The sequence below is a fragment of the Falco rusticolus genome, chromosome 1 (assembly GCF_015220075.1).
Source record: "Falco rusticolus isolate bFalRus1 chromosome 1, bFalRus1.pri, whole genome shotgun sequence".
In the NCBI taxonomy this organism is placed as follows: Eukaryota; Metazoa; Chordata; class Aves; order Falconiformes; family Falconidae; genus Falco; species Falco rusticolus.
The window spans coordinates 31,569,966-31,591,154 of NC_051187.1; the positions used below are offsets into that span (position 1 = coordinate 31,569,966).

The following is a 21,189-nucleotide window of genomic DNA, read 5'->3' on the forward strand; positions in this document are numbered from 1 at the left end:
GGAAAATGACAAGAGTTCACTCCTGCCTAACCTAGTTCTCTGTCATTCAATAATTGCTCCTTACAAACTAGGCAAAACTTTTCATATAAAAGCATTTAAATGTGATTACTTCATTCTGTAGCTTCTCATTTGTCTGTCTAGAGTTCTCCAAACAGGCCAAAGTTTCAATCTTTTCTTTGTGAATGGCATCCTTCTCTTTGGTCACCTTCTCCACAGTCTGGAAAACATCTTCTGCCATTTTGGCAGCCTATATATATATAAAGGGGAGTGGGGAGGGGTGAGGGATAAAAAAAAAAAAAGTGTTACCAAAGGGACCTCTGAAAGCAAAAGATGAACCACAATACTTTATGCACAGCTCCATGGTTTGCCAGCTGCTTTCCAATTAAATAAGGACTTCAACTGGGAACTTATTTGCATTTTGAAGCTGCATAAAGTATAAAAATAAATGGACATGAGAAGATTCAATTCCATGCAGAAATAAGATCATAACCCCATGCTTGTATCACCACTGAGAAAGCCCCCATTTCTTCCTTTTTAATTTGTGGATTTCTAATTACCACCACTGTGATTGCTCTTTGACCTCTAAACCAATTTAGACATAGTAGTTCAATAGGTATTCACTTCCAACAGCCTGCTCTATTTTCAGAAAACATGAAATTTATAGAAAGCTGTTAAAAATTTGGAAAATAATTACAAATTAAATAGGAGATAAAGCCAATTATCACATTATTTCAGTGTTCGTCATTATGCCCTCATAAAAGGAAGTATTTCACAAGAATATTAAAATGCCTAGGTAGGCATAATACATTCCTATAGGATATCTTGATTCCAATTTGTAAGGAATTGTAAGGAATTTGTAAGGAATTGTTCCCCAAGAACCAATCTGTTTAAAACGCGCAGCAATGAAGTGCAGAGAAGAACCCGCTGGGTTAGTGCTCAGTATTAGTATAACCATACTCGATTGTTCAGCTATGGGTTTCAATACCTCAGTTTTTTGCGCTACTGTTTGGGCCTGGAGAATCTCAATTTCTTTTAGTTTCAAAGCCAGTTTGTTCACCTCCTCCTGCAGCATCTGAGTTTTGCCCTGAGACACCAGCAATTTGCCAGAGAGGTCACTATTAGTTTGTTCTAAAAGTGCTACTTCCTTGTGCAGTTTATAATAATCCTTGGAGAATTTCTCCTTCTCTTTTAGTATTTCTTCCTTAATGATGACCAGACTCTTCTGTTCAGCAAGCAGGCTGTCGTTTTCCTGAAGTAACTTTATCCTCTCCTTCTCTGTCACCTCCTGCCTGCGTTGAAGATCATCCAGCCTCTCAGAGACACAACTGTGCGCATCCTGGAGCTCTGCTTTTGATTTAGACAAGGATGCAAAGTCACTCCGCAGTCGCTCCACACTGGAAGCAAGCTGCTCTATCTCTGCACAGAGGGCTTCTTTTTCTTTCATTATTTCCAGCAGTTTACTTTCTGATTTTTCTTTCTCCTGAACTAAAAGTTCTTTCTCAGTCAGAAATACTTTATTTTTCTCTCTCAGCTCTTCCACCTCCTTCTCCAAGAAGCTGAGGTTGCTTTGAACTTCCGTATGCTCCAACAGAAATGATTCCTTCTCCAGCTTCCTAGCTTCCCTTTCTACCATTAAGTCTTCTTTCATAATTGCAATCTCCTCATTTAATTTCTGACACTTATCTTGCAGTTCATCCCTCTCTCTGGCCAGCAGTTCCCTATCGGAGGAACAGCTCTCCAGTGAAGATGACAGAAGCTGCTTGGCATGGGATACAGCAGCCAGTTCATTTTCTAATGTTCTTTTGGCATCCTGGGCCTCTTTCAGAAGATCTGAAAGGTCACATTTACAGGCCATTAGCTCTTGATTTTCTAGAGTCTTCTTACTTAATTCTTCCTTGAGGGCTTCTATTGAACCTTGGAGCATGGTATTCTCTTGGGCCAGAGCTCTCTTGGCTGAGATGTCCAGTTCACGTTCTTTCTTCATAGCAGAAACCGCATTTGCAAAAGACTTGCTTTCATCAAGAAGCTCTAAGTATTTGTTCTCCAATTCATGCTGCTCTTGGAGAAGAGCTTCATTGTGCTTTTCAAGTTGCAATGACTTAAGAAAAATGGATTCCTTTTCTAAATTCAATTCATTTATTTTCTCAGTAAAGACTCTCTCGGCAAGTACAGCATCTGCTGTGGCCTTAGCAAGCTTTTCAGTAATTGCTTTATTTTCATTTAAGAGTTGCACCCTTTCAGCCAGAAGCTTTTGTTCTGATGCAGAAAGAGCCTCTTTCTCTTGAAGTAACTGAATACGTTCAGAATTGGCTATCTCTCTTGAGGCTTTCGTTTCCTCAAGCTGACAAGAGAGACTAGCAAGGGAATCCTTCAGCTCCGTGTTGTCTTCCATCACTTTTTTAAGTTCTTTACGTTCCGTCTCTAGCTCTGTTTGCATCTCTTCTGTTCTCACTTTCAATGCTTGGTTTTCACTAACCGTACTGTCTAAACTCACACGCAGCTCTCCCATGCTCTTCAGGAGTGTCTCCTGCTCGCACTGCAGACTCTGACTTGTCTGCAATAGACTGCTCATTTCATTTTTTAAGGCGATATGTGCATTTTCAAGATCTGAGTGTTTACCTAGGGCTGAATCTCTCTCTGCTGTCAGAGCTGACACTTCTTGCAGGAGGTCTCTTTGGTCTCTTGCCAGGGCCTCACAAGAGCTTTCCAGCTTCTGAATAACATCATCTTTGCCTTTAACAACTGCATCTTTCTCTTCCAAAAGTTTCTTCTGGTAATTCTCCAGTTGTTCCCATTCCTTGATATGTTTCTGACATACCTCGTCCATGGTATCTTTGTCAGCTTGAAGTTCTTTCACCTGTTGGAGCAAAGCTGCCTCCGAAGACTGGAGAGCAGAATTTTCTTGGGTTATCTTCAGAAGGTCTGCCTGTGCTGCCTCTATTTCAGAGAGTAATTTGTTTCTCTCAGAAATTAGTGCTACCTTTTCTGTGCTTTCCTGCTGGCTTTTGGCCTCAGCTTCTTCCTTCTGCTTTAGGATTTTTTTATTTTCTGAATTGAGTTCTTCATTTATTGTCCAAAGTTCTTCTTGCTCTTGTTGTATAAATGAAATCTTTGATTCCAGTTCTAGAAGTTTTGATAACAAGGAATCTCTCTCTAATTTTAAAGTATTCCCCTCCTGTGCCAAAGTCTCTTTTTCTGATATCAAACCCCTCATCTTGTCTGACATTAGTTCAATTTCTTTTCTGGCTGATGCTAACACAGAGCTTAAGGACTAAAGAAATAAAGTTGGGGAGAAGGGAAAACAAAAATGAAGTCAAGCAGATAAATGAGAAACGTGGTTTAAGGACAAACAGAGCAATTGTAATTTAAGTTTTAAAAAAGTGTATACACTGACACACAGTCCCTAAGCGAACTCAACTGTTGACAGTCACCCTGGGTATTTCATTACGAAACACCCACCATCCACAGGAAAACTTTTCAGTGGTTAAATAATAATAATCATAAAAAAATTATCGTGATTTGAAGGTTCCTCCACACAAGATTTCATCTCGGTTTTAAAACTACTCTCAACAAATTTTCTGAATGTAAATTGTTCAGAAAGAAGAGCCACAGAATGATTTCATGCGAATTAAGTGATTAAAATGCAGGGAGTTACATTAATACTGAGTTTCAATTCTCAGATTCACCTCCTATAGATGATTCTCCTCATGATTCTGACAAAAATATGTTGTCATAACCCGTTTAATTCAAAACACCACATCAGTGGTGTATTTAGTTAACTTGTGTGCCAATTTATACACTTAATACTTTGCTAAAACGTAAACCAAAGACTACAGCAAATAACTAATGAGGGATGAAATCAAGCAGTGATGTCAAAAAAACAGGAGAAAAACATTACTAAAATCAAGCTACATACTAAATAGTTGCACGTAATATGGGATAATACATTTCAAGTATGAACAAAATTTCAGGTGGATAATCAACTTAAATGATATAGTTCACAACAGATTGTAAAATCCATGCATTTAAAAACCAAGAAAATCACATTAGGCTCCAATTGATTGATCTCTGAACATAAAATGTTAACATCAAAGAACCATATTTCACAGATCCTTGTGTGATCTAGCGCAGACCAGCAGTTAGTCCTGCATGCTTCTTGCCCCTAACCAATATTAATCTACCCTGGAAAAGTTAAAGAAACACTGCAAAAATCTGATTATGCAATGGTGAAGCCAAGTAAAAAGCAGTGATTCACTGAAACAGGAAGATTTAAACTTTAAATTACTTGCAGAGTAACAAAGTATACATACTTTGGCCTGTTCTGCTTGCTTTTTCAGCTCCTCAGCCTGTATTTCCAAGTCATTGTTTTTCTTTTGTGCAATTTTCAGTGCCTCTTCTGCATCCAGCAAGTTCTGCTTAAATCCTTTGATATCTGTGTCATGTTTAGCAATCATCTCAGAAGTTTCTTTTTCATACTTCGCCTGAAGCTCCTTATACTGATTTTGGCTAGTCTCAATTTGCTTTTTCTGGTAGAAGATAAAAACAATTGGAAGACAGTTAAAAGAAGCAGTGGTACAATATTCTGCACATAGTTAGCCAATGCTTTTAAAAGTTGTTCTTACCATGTCCGTTAGCTGATCCTGCATACTCTTCAGTTCTGCTTGATGAATCTTGAGAGCTTCTTGCTGACTCTGCTCAGCTTTCTGTGTTGTCTGCTCCACATTTTCCTGAAGCTGAACAGCCTTTTCATTTGCTTTTGTAAGCTCAAGTTGTATTTGCTCCAACTGCCTAGAAAGACCAAATAAAAGAACATTACTTTTTGCTGACAGCAAAACAAGCAGAGGTGAAAGCCTCTAAATTATGCCCAAGTTTTACACTCTGGCCAAGCATTTCAAATGAGAGTTTATTATTTCACATATGGAGAACGTTCTGCTAAACTACATATACATGAGTGAGACCGAGCACTTGCTCATGTGCAGAGCAACACAGCTGCCAGTTATTTTGCCCCCCGTCTGGGGTTTTGTAAAGGTAAAGAACAACAGTTCTACGTACTATTTTTATTTGAAACAAAACACATTTTCCCTTGCTAGACAAAAATGTGACCCAAGTCTTTTTTTATATATCCCAATAAACCACACTTATCAGGTAATCAAATAATTATGAAGCCCAATCACAAAACAGTAGATTATTTAAAAGGTCGTTTACTCTGGGCAATGAGAAGCATACAAATTTTGCAATTGCAAATGTTAGATGCTCTTCAAATCACTCTGAGGAGTTTTGATTAATGTAGTTTGATAGAGTAACTTCACTTGTCATATCAATGTGACACTCAGGAGCATCTTGTTCAGATATTTACAAAAAGATAAAGCAAGAAGCCGGAATTGCAGAATTAAAGGATTAATGTGAAAATGTTCTGACAACGATGGAATACCTTTCTTTTAACCGGAGCTCATCATTCATTTTCGTCAGCTGGGCAGAGCTGTCTCCTGAAGACTTCATGATCTCTGCAATATCATTTTCAAGTTTGGCTTTAGCTTCAATCAGTTGCTGTTCTCTCTCTTCTCGCTCTTTCAGTTTCTTCTCCATCACTGAACAAGACAAAGGTTGTTAGTCTAGTCGATTTAAGAGAAAAGGTATGCAAGGCAAGCTAGAAGATAGTAAAGAACTACAAAAAGAGCATTATTGATGCTGCAGAGTTTGGAAATTACCCCTTTAAAATTAAAAATTATGGTTGATTGAACTTTGAACTGTAGCAAAAGGTAAATAACTCTTCAGAAATAGTAAAAAAGCAACTAGTCAAGAAACCTTTCTTTCAGAAGTGATTCACTTAACTTTAGGCCATGAGAAGTGGATACAAATTCTACCGTATCAGAGGGTAATTAAGCAATATAATAAGAGAGGTATGCATACCTTGCAGGTGAGACAACTCACCAGCTATTTAGTAGAGCGGTGGAAGACAAACAGTGCAAGCAACATGAAGCTTCAGTGAAAAAATTACTCAGTCCATGGAAGGCAATACCACCAAGGGCAAGAGCAGCCCTTGGGATGACTCCCACAGTCCCAACAATGCTTTGCAGTGCTCGCTTACAGGGTGCATCATCATTCTTAATTTCTTCATGCATTGCTTTGAAATGGAAATGCACAACTAGAAAGATGCAGCAAGAGTCCCTCCTATGAGACAGGAAGGAGGAGATGACCAGGCTAACGTACGGTCTTTTTGGTGTCCTTAAAAAGAAATCCACTACCTATGGGCAAGGCTTCTGTGAAGTACCTATCTTACGTTTGTGATGCTTCAGTCTGGTCCTCAGGCCTTTGTCTGGTATCTGACCAGCACCACAGCATGCTTTTGTCGCAACATCAAACAAGAATTTAACTACTGATGTGGAATACACTCAGCAGAAAGTCTGCTGCCTTCCCGCGCAATGTATTGCCTTAACATTAGCATCACCTTGCTGGGTCACTACGCAGTGCCACAAAAGCTGTTTTCTGCCCAGAAAAAAGGCTTTCTTTTGAAGGCATCTGCATTTGTGAAAGCATTACATACTACAGTGTGGGGAGCTGAGCAGGAGGCATACAGAAGCAAAAAGCTGATGCATTTTGCAAAACATTCCATTTTATTAACTTCCTTACCAGTTAAACTAGACTTCAGCTGTTCCAGTTCTGAAGACAAGAGTGCAAACTGCTCTTCTTTTTGGTTTAGTTTTTTAATTGTTTCTATGCAAGTAAAATTTTGAAAACAAAGTTAGTAACTATTTAGATGCAGAGAATTCCACCTACTTGCAAGGTATATTACTCTTCAGAAGAGAGGTTGTAAGTAACCCTGTCCTTTCCATAGCTGCTGAAACCGCTGTACTGCCAGGTGTAACTTTGAAAGTGCATGACAAAACCCCTTTATTTTGCCACATTTGTTTTCTGCAGCTTTTTAGTTCTTCGTTTAGTTTAGTAGCAGACATACCTTGCATAGTTTGTTGAACGTTTTCTGCTTCATTAGCCGCACTAGTAAACTTTTCTTTCTGAAAAATGGATAAAAACCTAAGGTAAGGTTTGGCAATAGCAGTGTAATTCAACCACTGAATTTATATTAGGTATTTTTCAACTACAAAATAGAACAGTCTTCATGCCTACCATAAATAGATCTGAAGTTTTTAAATTACAGTTTAGCATAGATACATTCAGCCACTTAAAGCAAGATTTTTCCCTTGCCTTGATTACAAGCAAATCCCTAAACATTCAAAGTAACTTCTCCATCACCAAGAACAGCAGGAGAACTGCAGCCAGAGAATCCAGTGTAGGAGATGTGATTTCTGGGTTTCAGTGCAAGAAGCTACCCACGCTGCTCACAGGCTGCACAGTGGGCATCTGCAACCCTGTGATCAACCTCATACCAGTATTTTCCAGTTTTACCAGCAGGACGAGATGCTAGACAGTGAAGAAACGGGAGGATATTGAGGAAGATAAGCAAGACTCTTCCACCAACTTAAAATATTTACTATGGCCGTGGAAAGAGATTATGGCAGGGACAGCAAAACCTAAAAGCACATCTTTTTGTTACTAACTCTGATGTAGTTCCTCAGGAAAATCCCACCCAACTACAGAATACTTGCAAATATTTGCAAAATGAGAAATCAGACGACAAATGTCTTCAAAAACCATTTGTAAGGCGTGTACAGCCAGCACGAATTTGTGCAACAGTTACAAGAAAGAGCCACATGTTCCTTAATGAGTAGTCTCACAGTGCTTTTGGTTTAATATTTTATCTGAAATCCATAAATAGATGAGTTCTACTTAGATAAAACACCTGCCAACACAGAACACAGGTGAAATGCTCTTTTCATTCCGAGATAGATCCTGTTAGTCACAAACCCTTGCCATCTTTTCATGAATAAAACAGCTTTGGAAGATGTTGCTCAGAGTTGATCCACAGATTTCAATTACATTCTCACCATGAAAACCAAAATCCAAAGGATAAAGTCAAAATTTTTGAGTATTACTCACCATAACTTGAAGTTCCTTTTCCAAAGAATCTTTAACTTGATTTACTGCACTCAAGTTTTTCTCAAGGTCAAGAAGCTTTTGCTCTTTGCCCTGCAGTTCTTTGGCCAGATTACTAGCCTAACAAAGATGATGAAATGGAGTAAAATAAAATTACAAACATGAATGAAAAAATAGGGAAATTAAAAGGCGAATCTGAAAGAAATAACTGGAATATTAAAATCACTGTAAGATTAAAAAAAATGAAGAAAAAAATGTGTGATGTGTTAGCTGAGTGAAGCTGATTTCCACTGATGACGACATACATCACGGTACTAACTACATCTTGGAATATATCTGAAATCATCGAAATTTAGCTCTCTTGGAATTAATGGTGGAAACATTATTTAATGGCAGATATTTTTGAGTACATTCAAAATTTCAAAACAAAGTTACAGCATCAGTTGAATTAGTAGGTTTAGGCGTTTATTGTTTTAATTTTAACTGATTAATTTAGCATTTATGCTTCAACTGGCTATTCAGACCAATGCACATAGAGGGATATAATTTTTCAATTACATTTATATTTCAATATAATTCTCCGTACCACACCCGGGGTAGTGCAGAAACCCAGCGTGACCTCAAAAATCGAGTCAAAGGTCTCCAAACCATCTGTGAAGGGTTTATGAAAGCTATTTCCAGTTACCTTCTCACCGCTCTTAGAATTAGAGCTCTAGCTTGTCAGGTCATGCATAGACTGGGGAGGTGGGACAACCCCTACAATGAAATGATATCTTAACACTTCTATTCCTAGCTGCAGTGGTGGAACAACTTTCAAGTACTGAATGCCATGCTGTCAATTTAAAAGACAGATGTCATCCAAACCCAAGAAAAATCTTGGTAAGATACATCACATTGCAGTCTGTGCTCCAAAAATGCTGTGATGCAGCGCCTAACACCACCACTGCATACCCTTGTCTTAAAGAAAAGTTCCACCCAGATCATTTTTGCTTTCTTTTGGTTTTAATAGCCTCTTCCATCTTCTTGTTTGACAAGAGGCAAGGTAGTGAAGGTACAGAGGAAACATTTCCCCCATGAGCCCCAAGTTGCTTTACCTGAATACCTCTATCACCAAAGGTTAAAATCTTAAAATGTGTGGATTCTTCTCCCAAATAAGCCAAACCAACTTTTCCATAACACAATGCTTTCGGCACAGGCATGCCGAAGCCTGCAGTAAGGAAGTGCAGAAGATTTGTTTTTCTTTTTGCTTAGTGGTGCAGACCAAGCACTAAAAACCTGCTTTCTCTAAACCTCCTCAGATGTTACTAAGATTCAATCAAACTAGTTTGTTCTGTGATGTATTTGCCATAGCAGATTAGAACAGTACAAATGCAAAATAAAAGCAAAGTAAAAATAAAAGGATGGATGTTGATACAAACCTTGCTACTTCCATCAACCTTTTCAGTCTCTAAATTCTGAATTTGTTTCTCAGCTGCCTCAAGCTGCTTGCTAAGTTTCTGGATTTCCAATTTACCTTCAGAATTGGCTTTCTGAAGTGCAGCAAGGTCCAAAAGCTTTTCTTCAGCAGCTTTGATCTGTGGTGTAAGACTATCAATAACTTTGGTTTGTTCATTGTACTTGGCTTGCAGTACCTCTAGCTCCTTTACCTTTATCTCAGCTTCCTGTAATTTGTTTAAAGTGTCTTCCATTTCTACTAGATGCTGATCTTCCACACTTTCCAGTTTGGTCTTCAGACTTTCCAGGCTTTGCTCCTTCTCCTCTGTGACCGCCAACAGTTTTGCTTTCAGCGATTCAATCTCTTTCAAATGATGAGATTTTTCATTTTCCTGCTTCAGTTTTAAATTTGACATTTCATTTTCATAGTCTAATTTAATCTTCTCAATCTGAGTCTTTAACTCTGCAAATTCTGCTGTCTGAGCCCCTACACCTTTGCTGAAAGAAACTTTTAGCTCTTCCATTGCTTGCTGATGGGAGGCAATTGCAGATTCCAGCTTTGATTTCCACAGCTCTATGACATCCGAGTTCTCCTTGTTGGCATGATCCAGCTTAGTTTTCAAGGATTCATTTTCTTTTGCCATTCTCTCATTTGAAGCTGAAAGTGACTTGATCTCTTTCTGCAAGGCTTCTTCGCTAATTCCAAACTTCTCTTTTAGTGAATTCATCTCGTTCTGATGTTCTTTGCTAATTGCTGCCATTCTTTCTTGCAAAGAACTTATTTCTTGTAACAATGACAGAGAAGTGTCCACATCATCAATGTGTTTACTAGACTCTAATCTCCCTCGAAGCTCAGCTACTTCTTTCACCCGCAATGCTAGATCTCTTTCTAGTTCCATGATGCGAGATTTTTCAGATACCGTGGCCACCTATGGTTAACAGCGTTTTAAGGAAAGAAGAAAGATTATAAAAGATAAGTTTCATCCAAAGACACTTAGGCCTCACTGAAAAGAAACCACCATGTGTTGCAAACTAACATCATTAGTGTATTCTTACCAGCATTTTGGATTAGAATACCTTTGAATTTCTCTGTGAACTCCGATTTCTAGGGAAATTTTGAACCAGCCTTAAGAAAAAGCAGATGATTTTACACAGAAGGCTGTGAAACAAGGCCAACTATTGTTTCCCTTCTGGATAAACTACTGCTTTAAAAAAAGGAAAAATGTCCACATCTTTGTATTACATGCATATCATACTCTCTAAAGGTGGAATTTAGTTAAATGCATTTTTCTGAGGTTGTCTGGAAATAACAACTTGTTTTAAACAGCTTACAGACTATGCTTATATATATTACCAGTGTTTAACAAAATGTTTCTCAGAACCATTTTAAAGAAGGCTGGGAAAGAACAGAGAACCCCGAGGTCTTTATTTGTTAAAATAATTGCTTCCAAATTAATCTCATGCCAGCTATGAAACTGTCAGAGAAAAATATAAACACGTTTTTCACCTACAAATCCTTAGAAACTCCTGCTACATCCACTCCATCGTTCTCTGTGAAAAAGCGTCCTCACATTATCTGAGCTTTTCACCCACTATTGAAGCAGCTTGTGGTAGCGAAAAGCGTGCAGAGCTACCTCAATAATTTCTAATTAGGAAGTTACTGTTTCAGCCTCCTTACTATACCAACATCCTGGAAAAGATATTACTTACCTGCAATTGCTCTTTAAAAGTACTTATTATAGAGTACGTTCTTGGGTTTATAATATTCGTCCTACCACAACTTCACGAAAAGCTCCATGTGTGAGCATGAATATAGATCTCTATATAACTATCCTTAAGAATCGACATCTGCTGAGCTTCTGACTTGGGACAAAGTATGTCCAGTAATATTTTGGCAGGCTACAGTATTACGAATGCAACAGGGATATCCATGAAAAGATTACATCATGGGTGGAAAAAATACCTAAAAAGCCACTGCAAAGCATGATTTAGCAAAGTAAGTAGTACAACAACTACTTAAGACCTCAGAAACCAAGTCTCAAATACTAAATTTGTGTTAAAAGCACTGGCACCGTCAATCTTACTTTTTTGGGATTCAATGAACTTTGCTACTTCTAAAATGAACGACTGAACATTCCTTTGTGTCAATTCACAGTCCCATTTGCTAGTTTTGACTTCAAGTTTTAAGACATCTTACCTGAATTCTTCTGAAGAAATGAGTATATATACACAGGCATACACACACACACAACACTGAAGCTCAAAATTAATGCTAATTTTTAGTGTTCCAGCTATATCTATAGCAGGTACTGATCGTGGCAGGAGCAAGGATCTGTTTCAGCATGTGTTATACCCAGCAGACTGTGTCATCAGAAATCTTCCACAATACAAATCAGTCTTGTTATTCAAATAGTGAAAACCATTACCCTAGTGTCTTCTAACTCCCTCTGGAGTTTGTCAGCTTTGGTCTTTTCAAAGAGCAGGCTCTGTTCAAGCTCCTTAATGCGGGCATGCTCCAGTTTGGTCTGCGTCTGTTAGTAAAAAGGGAAAGGAAGAGAACACAACGGTGCCACCATCACATGCCAGCACAAGAGGAGGGAGCCACATGCAGGCCGTGCTGCCAGATTCTTCTACCAATGATGAGCAGAGAAGATGCAGTGGATAAAATGAACAGGGAAATGCTATGGATGAGAAAGATGGACTGAAAGTGTAAATGGACATGTAAAAAAAAAAAAATTAAAAATGTAAAAAAAAAAAATCACAAACGAAGAAATACGAACAAAAAAGTTTCATGCAGCCGAGTAGAAGTTATTTATCAGTACATGAAGTTTTCAGCACAAATTAGAATAGTTATGTAAAAAAATACATATGTGTATATATCTCTATACCTGTTCTGATAGGATGATAAGACCCTTTCCTTGTCATCCCGCTAACTTTTTTCTTTAATGCATTTGGCTTATTTTAGAAGTTATTCAGTTATTAACCAGGGGACAAAAATTCATCACTGAAGCTCATGTGACAAATCAAAACTTTTTGTTTTTTTTTTAATAGTAGCTGTACCTCAAGTCTCAGCCATAAAAATCCTTCTGGCCAAGACCTGGGAACATTAAGGTTCATTTGTCACTATGGTATGAATTATTTGAATAGAAACAGAAAGAGAATGGTTGTCTATAATTGCAGAACCCTCCTAGGTTTTCCCCCTCCTCCTCTTTCAGGAAGGAAGCAAGCAACAAGTAAGATTCCCCAAAACCAGGCAAAAAAGCAAATCGGTCTGGTTTCTCTATAGTTACTGAAGTCTAAATACATTGAACAAGAGGTGGAAGTAAGGAGAAAAAAAAAAAAATATCTTTGTAATTCTAACAAGTTCCTAAAGAGCAGCAGGAAGCAGATGAAACTAAGTGAGCAGGCACCTCCTGCCTTTTGCTTACAAACAGGCAGATTTTTTAGCAAGAACACAGAATATTGGATATTCTGGCTTGATACCCAGATACCCCCAGAGGGCCCACAAGAGAGCTTGAAGTTTGAGAGATGCAGGTGAAGTCCAGCAGCTAGTTCAAGTCTGACCTGCCCCTCTGAAGGGCGGAAGAAAAATGGAAAAAGAAATATAGAGGTAGGAACCAGGTGCCCTGCCTATTTCTGAAGTGCTGAGATTTTGCTATTGGATCAACCTTGACAGGTCGCTGTTAGGATAAATTTACTACAAACCAAACTAAAAGGATTATGAAAGTCTATTGCTGCTTCATAGTGTCTTTTCCAAAAAGAGCAGCTTTCCAGGGTTTGGCCACATTGAGAGTAAGGTGGATGTCCAGAAGAAAACCGAATGAAGTCGAAGATGTGTTTATTAACCGAAGAAGTTGCAACCATCAATCCTGATGAAAGTTTACACAGCTTAACCACCACAGTTAATCTACTGCGGAACAAAGTAACACAGTTAGCCCCCAAGCTCTACAAACTACTATAAAGAGAAGAGAGAACTGCAAGGTGGACAGCCACCCATTGAACACCAGATTGAAAGAATCTGAGAAGGCAGGAAGACACATGAATAATTCTGAAGCCACACTGCTGCCAAAGCCACAGCGCAGCAGTGCGTGCACAGCTGGCAGGACGCTGCTGCCTCTCTGATCTTTGTAATATGATATTTAAAAATCCCTACAGAACTGTGTTATTTATAGAGTGCCAAGCTGATTAGAACTGCCTCCAAATCAGCCGCAGCAGTTAAAGATCTTACGTAGTCTCTGCAGAGCAAGTGGGATGGGGATGAGCCTCTTGTTTTGCTTCAGGCCTGTTCTCCTCCAAACACAGTATTGCTTTGACAGCATAAAGTTATCTTCTTCCCCAAAAGCATCCAGACATCTGGCAGTTTCATTTTTTTGAAACATTTTTCCATGAAGAATGGCTGTGAAAAGTTGGCTACTTTACTATGTAGTTAGTAGGTCCAAAACACTAAAATCCATGAACACTAAAAGTTGCTTCTTAGATTTGTCTTTTTTTTTTTTTTTTTAAATTCCAAAGCAGATTTGTTTCTCTATCAGCGGAAGATCTTCAGTGTATATGGGGAATAAAACCCCCACGAGAACACAGATCACTGGTTTTGCCTCCCACAGCCTTTGAAACTGGAACTAAATATTCTAAGACAAATAATATTTTGTAAGTGGCTACAATTCAGTCCCCTCTCTGAGACAGGTTAGTATTAGTTCTGATCCACAACAAAACTGCAAGACTGAAAAGTAATCTATTTTTAAAAATCAAATATTCATACCTTCCTTGCTCTAATTCACCAAAGGGAGCTATTAAAACCCAAGAAACCCCAAACCTGAGAGTTGCAGAATTCTCCCTGCATGACTTTGCAAAATATGCTATCTTTTTCAGGATAAATTTTTCTATATTACATAAAATGCAAAACACTTTGATCTTTAATTTTATAGACATTGCTCTACTACTGCAAAGATTAGATATACCATCTGATTCCTGAGGTTTTTTTAATCCCATCTCATATATTACAAAGGGAAATAAGTTTAAATCCTACCAAAATGGAAATAAAAGATTAAAAAAACCCCAAAACCTCCGGAGATCTTTGCTGGACACCTTTTTCCCCATTTAGGGCAAGACAGATTATCCTTTAAAGAAGTCTGATTTCCAACGGACAGGCTCCAGTTTCCCTGAGGTAAAAATCACAGCAAAATTTTGATTCACTCAAATTTCTCTCCCGATCATCTATAGAGAAATGTCTAAATGATTATGTTTTTCTTTGAGGAAACCCAGAGCACAGTAAACAGAGAAGAGCAGAGAGAACTACAAAAAGAAGAAAAGAATTTGATTGCAAACCTTAACTCAGATGGAAAAGAAAAACAGAAAAGAAAAAAAAAAAACCACAAACCCAACCAAAAGTCCAAAAAACAAAAGAAGCATCTTCATCTTCTCCAAAGCTTTGCAGCTGATTAAGTGACATGGAAACTGGACGAGACTTACTTTGCCTTGAACCTTACAGAATTCCACTCAAATAAACTTCAGAGACCAGTCATCAGCTATTTTCAGCACTTGTGTACTCTATCTCCTCTTTCATTTCCAAATAAACCTTACTGTTAAGTTCTCCATCTATAGGGCAAATGGAAATTGTGCTGAAGCCATAAATGCTGATAATTAGTTCTAGGATAGGGGCGAGATGACCTTCAGTTCCTTCGTGCTGGGATAACAATCACAGGACACCACGGAGATGACGAGGCATTAGCCTAAAAACTAAGTGCTCACCCACTTCTCTCCTTTACAGAGTGAAGATGTCCGTTTTTTTATGGAAAAAATCAAGAATAGGGAAATCGGGAGTAAAGATAGGATTAAACAAGGAGTGCACAAAACAAGAGAAAGGAAGGGCACATGCAGATTTACTTCTAACACACCGTGAGCCTGATTGGAAGCCTAGAGGAGACCCCAGATCGCTGAAGTAGCTTCGCAAAAGGGACACCTAAGAATGCACAGCAGGAAACCAGTTTTAGTCTCAAGAACTTCCTATCTCGGCTGGGGACGCAGCAGAGGAGGGAGCCTGGGATAAACCTTCCTGAGTCCAACCGAAGAGAGGGCTTTTAAATTCCGCTATTTGGAGCTACGGAACCAAGAGGGCTGCTTAAACATCTTGTACGGCAGTTTCTGTTACCCAGTACCATATATTTTCCCTACGTAATTCAAAGAGAAGCTACAGGAAGATGCAGTAAAATCAGACAGCTTTGCACACGAATTCTTCAGGTGTTTTAATCACCTCTCCCCTTAGCATTTCATGCTAAAAAACCAAGACAAATAAGGGGAGGTGGGGAACATACCGATTCTTTTTCCTCAGAAAAATTCATCGGCTAATTGCATACTGCATCTATTGAACAGCAGCAGGAGCTTGTAGGAAAGCATGTGGGATTTTGTGAAGAAAGCAATTAAAATCCTACATTTAAATGAAAGACATTTCCAGATCCTGGACAGTCATTTCCTACAAGCTCCTATACTCTTCGATTAGTTGCCAAGGTTTTGACCCTACAGAATTCTCATGACACATTCGCCCTCTCTTCAGTTAATGGGGATTACAACGTTTAGTCATGACACACATTCTTTTCAATAAATGTTGTAATTGCTCTGAAAGCAACATGCATACAAATACTAGAGTCAATGTTTCAATAACAGATTATGCAGTTAGTGAATAAGTATAAGCATTTTCTGCACACAATCTGTTAACATGGGATGTCTCTGCACATTTAAGTGCCCTCTTACATTTTCTGGGTCTTCCGAAATCTGCCTCTTTCGCTATCAGTAAAATTAAAAAACAAACAAACAAAAATATTTCACCTGCAGACTTAGCACTATCATTCCAACACAAACAACAGGATACATTTCATTATCTTGAATTCAGTTTAAACTCTTGAAGTTATGCAGCTTGACAAACCAGTTTTTAAGATGGTTTGCCATGGTTATTGACTGATTTAACAAAAAACAAAAAATTAAAATTTTCCATGGACTAAACAATAAAAGAAGCATTCTATAAAGAGTCTAAATAGGTATCTTAAAATGAATGAAAGACTAAAATAAAAAAAATGTTATATGAAATGAGTAATTTTCATAAGGCTAGCACTTTAATCATAAATGGTTCACAGGAACACAGTTTGTACTTTACGCTGTGCAAGAAATTCCAATATTTTCTGATCAGACAGAGTAGAACTAAAAAGCATCTTGCTTTTTCATTTGAAATTTGGTATAAAAACTGGCGGTGCTCAAATAGCTGAGAGTAATCCTTCATTAAATATTTTCTATTCTGATTGTCTAGTAACATACTGGTTTTAGCCCAGTATTATAGGTATACAAACAGTAGAAAGATGAAAATTGCACACAATTGCTATTTAGATTTTGTGTGCAGTAACTCTCAGGACAAAACATTCTTTGTTATCAATCTTCCCTTAGGAAAGCACAGGGATTATTCAAAAAATTGATCTAAGAAAAACAGGTCTAGGCTTCAATATGAATTTTCAAAGGCATAAATATTAACTTGCAATTTCGTAACTTCAAAATGCTTTTTTGTTGGAGGTTACTTTTAATATCAAAAGGTAGAATTTTCTATTAATTAATTTAATTACTCTAAACAACAACAGCCACTCCACAGTACAACCCCTTGGCTAAGGTGTGTAACCGAATTAAGGGTGCAATCCTGTAGTTTCAGGACGATCACCTTACTCAAGGACTGCAGAACTGGGAATCACTTTCATGTGCTTTGCATATGCTTGGACTGCATCTATTAATCATTCCTGCCCTTCTCTCCTAGAGAACGGTACACTTAATCTGAACTGATTGCATTTCTGTGTCCTACTATAGACCCTGTTTACAAAGCTGGAGATATTTTACCTCTAGGTCTCCTTTGGTAATGGATTCTTCTTCCACACGGAACTGAAGGTCTTCAACTTTCCTGTGGGGACAATGCATTAAAATTCAGGTAAAGAAAATGCTTTCAAGCTCACTTTTCAGTGGAAATCAAAACTACAGTGACATCATTCTGATTGCACCGTGCCAGAAACACGAAGGAGAAATCTCTCACAGGAAGCATCAGAGAGAAGGAAAGCCACTGACTAAAACACAGCCACTGACAAAGGCAGGCATCAGTCTTCCCGCAGCTCTATAAAGTATTTTGTTGTGTTTTCTGATGAGTTAAAAAGAAAATCTTTTTTCAGTCATCATTGATTCTCTCGCTCTTTCACCCTTCTGCATGCCATCAAAAGATGGGACCTAAACGAACAGTTGGATTTCACATTCTGTATATTCTACCATTCACTAAGAAATAGCCAGCAAACTTTGGACACATCCGATATACCCACGAACCTTCTAGAAGTGCGCTGGTCAACTTGCATCGAAACTGTAGCATAAACAAACATATGTTAGGTGTCAAGATGAACTGTAAGATGCGGAAGGGGAGTGCAAGCAAGAACATTGACTTGCCTTGTGTGGAAAAATGACTACAGCTATAACATTAAGGAAATTTTAGGGTAAAACCACAGCTGCTACTTCCAGGGTGGACTGTGGTTGGTACACATGGAATCTACTCTCCAGTAGCTCCCCAGGCCACAGAACCTGCAACCTCAGCACGTGCTAAGAGGAAGGAGCAAGCTGGAGACCCAGCAGCCAGGCTCCATTGTAGTCCCTGCAGTAAGGGGAACTTGATGGTACCATGTGCTGTCCGGTAACCTGGACAGTAGCTGCTGAACAGGGAAGATAAGGGAAGATGTCGGCTGTTGAAGCAGCAACTGTGGTGAAATAGCCTTCCTCAGATGAACTTTGCTCATTGTAATTTCATTGTAATATCAAAGCACACCTCCAACCCAAAGCTACCCACCTCCAGGGTATGGCCACCCCTCACTGAGTACGCGCTTTACTGACTGTACCCTTAAAGGTAAAGCGAGAGAATTCTACATCTATCAATAACAAAAGTACGTATGACTGGAGTCACTCAAGTTTCACCTAGAAGTAAAGAAATAATAGAATAGTAAGTTGGGAAAGGGAGAAGTTAGGGAAGACTCCATCGTAACTGCTGGGATCAGTCAATGGGCTGAGCCCATCTTCTCCCCCACAGGGATGCCTACCAGTTAAGACCCATACTCAATATGCACTTAATTATTAACTCCAGCTGGCTTTCATTAGTGCTTAGAAGATTTTTTGTGTGTACTACATCACGCTTGTTCTTGCAGTCTGTGTACTTGTCCTGGTTTCTGCTGGAAGAGTTAATTTTCTTGGTGGCTAGTGCAGTGCTGCATTTTGGATCTGGTGCGGGAACAGTGGGGTTGGGGACTTTTTGGTTTCTGGGGCTTGCCAGTGGGAGGGCTGGAGTGGCCCGGGAAATGGGGAGGGGACACAGCCACGACAGCTGACCTGAACTAGCCAAAGGGTCTAGTACCATATGGTCTTCCATACCACGGGACATCACGCTCGGTACATAAACTGGGGCGGGTTGGCTGGGGCTACTGATCGGTCAGCGGGTGGTGAGCAGCTGTATTGGCCATCACCAGTTTTCTTTTCTCCCTTGCCTTTGGATTTCATTCCTCTCGCCTTCTCCCTCCTTTTCATTGTAACTGTTATTATTGTTCTTTTGTTTTTATCTCAATTGTTAAACTGCTCTTATCTCAACCCTTGAGTTTGCCATTCCTTTCTGATTCTCCTCCCCACTCCCCTGGGTGAGGGGGGAGTGAGTGAGTGGCTGCGTGGCAGTTAATTACCAGCTGGGGTTAAACCACGATGGTACTATCAACAGCAATCCCAAACCTTAATGTGTCACGGATTTGTGGAATAAAAAGCTCTCAGCTGAGATCTGTTTTGAGTTAGTTTCCAGAAACTTGAATAATTGATCTGACTGGTGAATCTGTCCCCATGAATCCCTGAAGAGGACAGCCGAGTCACCCTCCGCTCCACGTGCTGTCCAGTAGAGTCCCTGTAGCGAGCTCAGACAGGCTGGTCGGGCACAAGCATCTCCTCTTCCCTGGGATGTTGGCAGACTAGTCAGACACAAAGGGCTGGGGGAAAACCTCCTCCTTAATGACACCTTGCCCATACAGGAGTCTTAGAATGAGAAGACAGAGGTGAGAAGCTACTATCTGACTGAAAAATCTGAATAAGTTATTTTGTCCCTCCCCTGATTCTGTTATACCCCAATGAACAAGGGGCCAAATCGCCTCCTTTTCCCCTTGATGCTTTCAACATTTTAAGATGCTGCAAAGAAAGAGACAAGCACGTCTTCTTTCCTTTGAATTACACACACTGCTGGTGCCTGCAGCTTGGCTGACAGATGTAGAAGAGAGTTACAAGTGATGGAGAACTAAAATAAAAGGACACTAAGAACTTGGAAGGCAGTGGGTCTCACCAGTGTGCTTTGGGAGACAGAGGATGAGAGATTATTTGACTTCAAGTCACTGCTGAGACTGACTTGGAATACATATTACAGAGAGCCTTCCAGGTAAATAAGCCTAGAAGGGTTAGGAGGCAGGAGAAATATTACACCGCTGAAGCCATGAATATTTTCCGGGCTGTAGGACGTCACTTCAGGAATGGGTAGCAGGCGCAGAGCGGCACTGTCACATTGCCTAGCCACACACTGAAGGTGAGCCCAAGGCCACGGAGGATTGCAGTAGAACAGACTCCCACTGACCTGGCAATCAGCGAAAGTAGGTCCATAATCAGGCTACGCGAGGTGCTGCAAAGCTGCTTTATCTTTTTTTTTTTTTAATTTAAAACCCCACTGCATTATTTTGTAGACCATATACAAATAATTCCAGACCTAATCTACTGCTTGTTTTGAAAGTTCCACTAGAGTGGCTTTCACAAAAAGGCAGCATGAAAATTATGAATTTACCATTGCATTTTGTCATCTGTTATTTCTCGTTTTAGGCAGGCCTTTCAGAGAGAATGACATCTGACTAATTTCAGGGGTGCACACAAGCCTACAAGGCAGACTCACAATGCGTTTCTAAATGACTCTTGCTTTTCAAAAGCATTCCAAATCCACCAAAACAATTTATCAGATTATTTCCTCACCTAACCTTGACCCAACAATTTATCAGGTTATTTCCTTTCCTAACCTCATCTTACCTTGGTAATCTCAACTCTTTTCCTCAAATGGTTATGAAAGGGAATTAGAAAAGGCATTACAATTAACAGCTTTAACAATTTTCCTGTAAGAGACAGACTCCACCTAGAAGCACATGACTAACAGTAATAAACTATTCACAAGAGAACTAAACTGCAAATTCCTAATCCAACTCTGTCAGGAAAAGAGATTATCAAAATTTTTGTTTGGAGGTGAGAAGAGTGTTCCAAGATGATCAGGTATGATCCATTAATCTCATATGGGTAGAAATAAAATCCTTCATAACAGAAAGCAATACTAAAAGGAATGAGTTGCATGAAATTCAGCTATAAACAACAGTTGCAGCCTCTAAGCAAGTACTTTCTTTGACATTCCCTCTCCAAATTTAAGACATGGCCTTTTTAGTATTCATTTTAAGAAACTACAGTACGATTTTACACAATAATTTCCCATATCTGCATTATTCAAAATTTGTTTCATACTTGAAACTCACAACATTTGCTTTTAATGCAGTTTGTTTTTAACAGTTACACTAACGAAGACAGAGTTGAGTTACCTTTTCTCTTCCTCAAGCTGATTGAGAAGCTCCACTTTCTCCCTATCAGCAGCCTCCACCATAGCTCGTAGCTGGTCCATTTTTGCTTCCATCTCCAGTACATGCTAATCAGTAG

General features: G+C 39.1%; 1 protein-coding gene across 15 annotated transcripts in view; it reads right to left on the minus strand.

Annotated features, from left to right (window-relative positions):
* The window catches only part of CLIP1 (CAP-Gly domain containing linker protein 1), an 81,446-nt gene that overhangs the window by 19,676 nt on the left and 40,581 nt on the right, over positions 1–21,189 (minus strand). For 8 of the 15 annotated variants that reach the window (XM_037375495.1, XM_037375494.1, XM_037375493.1 and 5 more), the window contains 12 exons: positions 21,075–21,178; positions 17,296–17,356; positions 16,174–16,206; positions 11,853–11,957; positions 9,411–10,355; positions 7,996–8,112; positions 6,956–7,013; positions 6,631–6,714; positions 5,432–5,588; positions 4,623–4,788; positions 4,311–4,526; positions 110–247 (listed from right to left, as the gene is read on the minus strand). In XM_037375495.1, coding sequence (XP_037231392.1) covers positions 110–247; positions 4,311–4,526; positions 4,623–4,788; positions 5,432–5,588; positions 6,631–6,714; positions 6,956–7,013; positions 7,996–8,112; positions 9,411–10,355; positions 11,853–11,957; positions 16,174–16,206; positions 17,296–17,356; positions 21,075–21,178 — 2,184 coding nt within the window. The remainder of the gene's footprint in view (positions 1–109; positions 248–4,310; positions 4,527–4,622; positions 4,789–5,431; positions 5,589–6,630; positions 6,715–6,955; positions 7,014–7,995; positions 8,113–9,410; positions 10,356–11,852; positions 11,958–16,173; positions 16,207–17,295; positions 17,357–21,074; positions 21,179–21,189) is intronic. The other 7 variants (XM_037375502.1, XM_037375501.1, XM_037375506.1 and 4 more) reach the window with 5 other exon arrangements.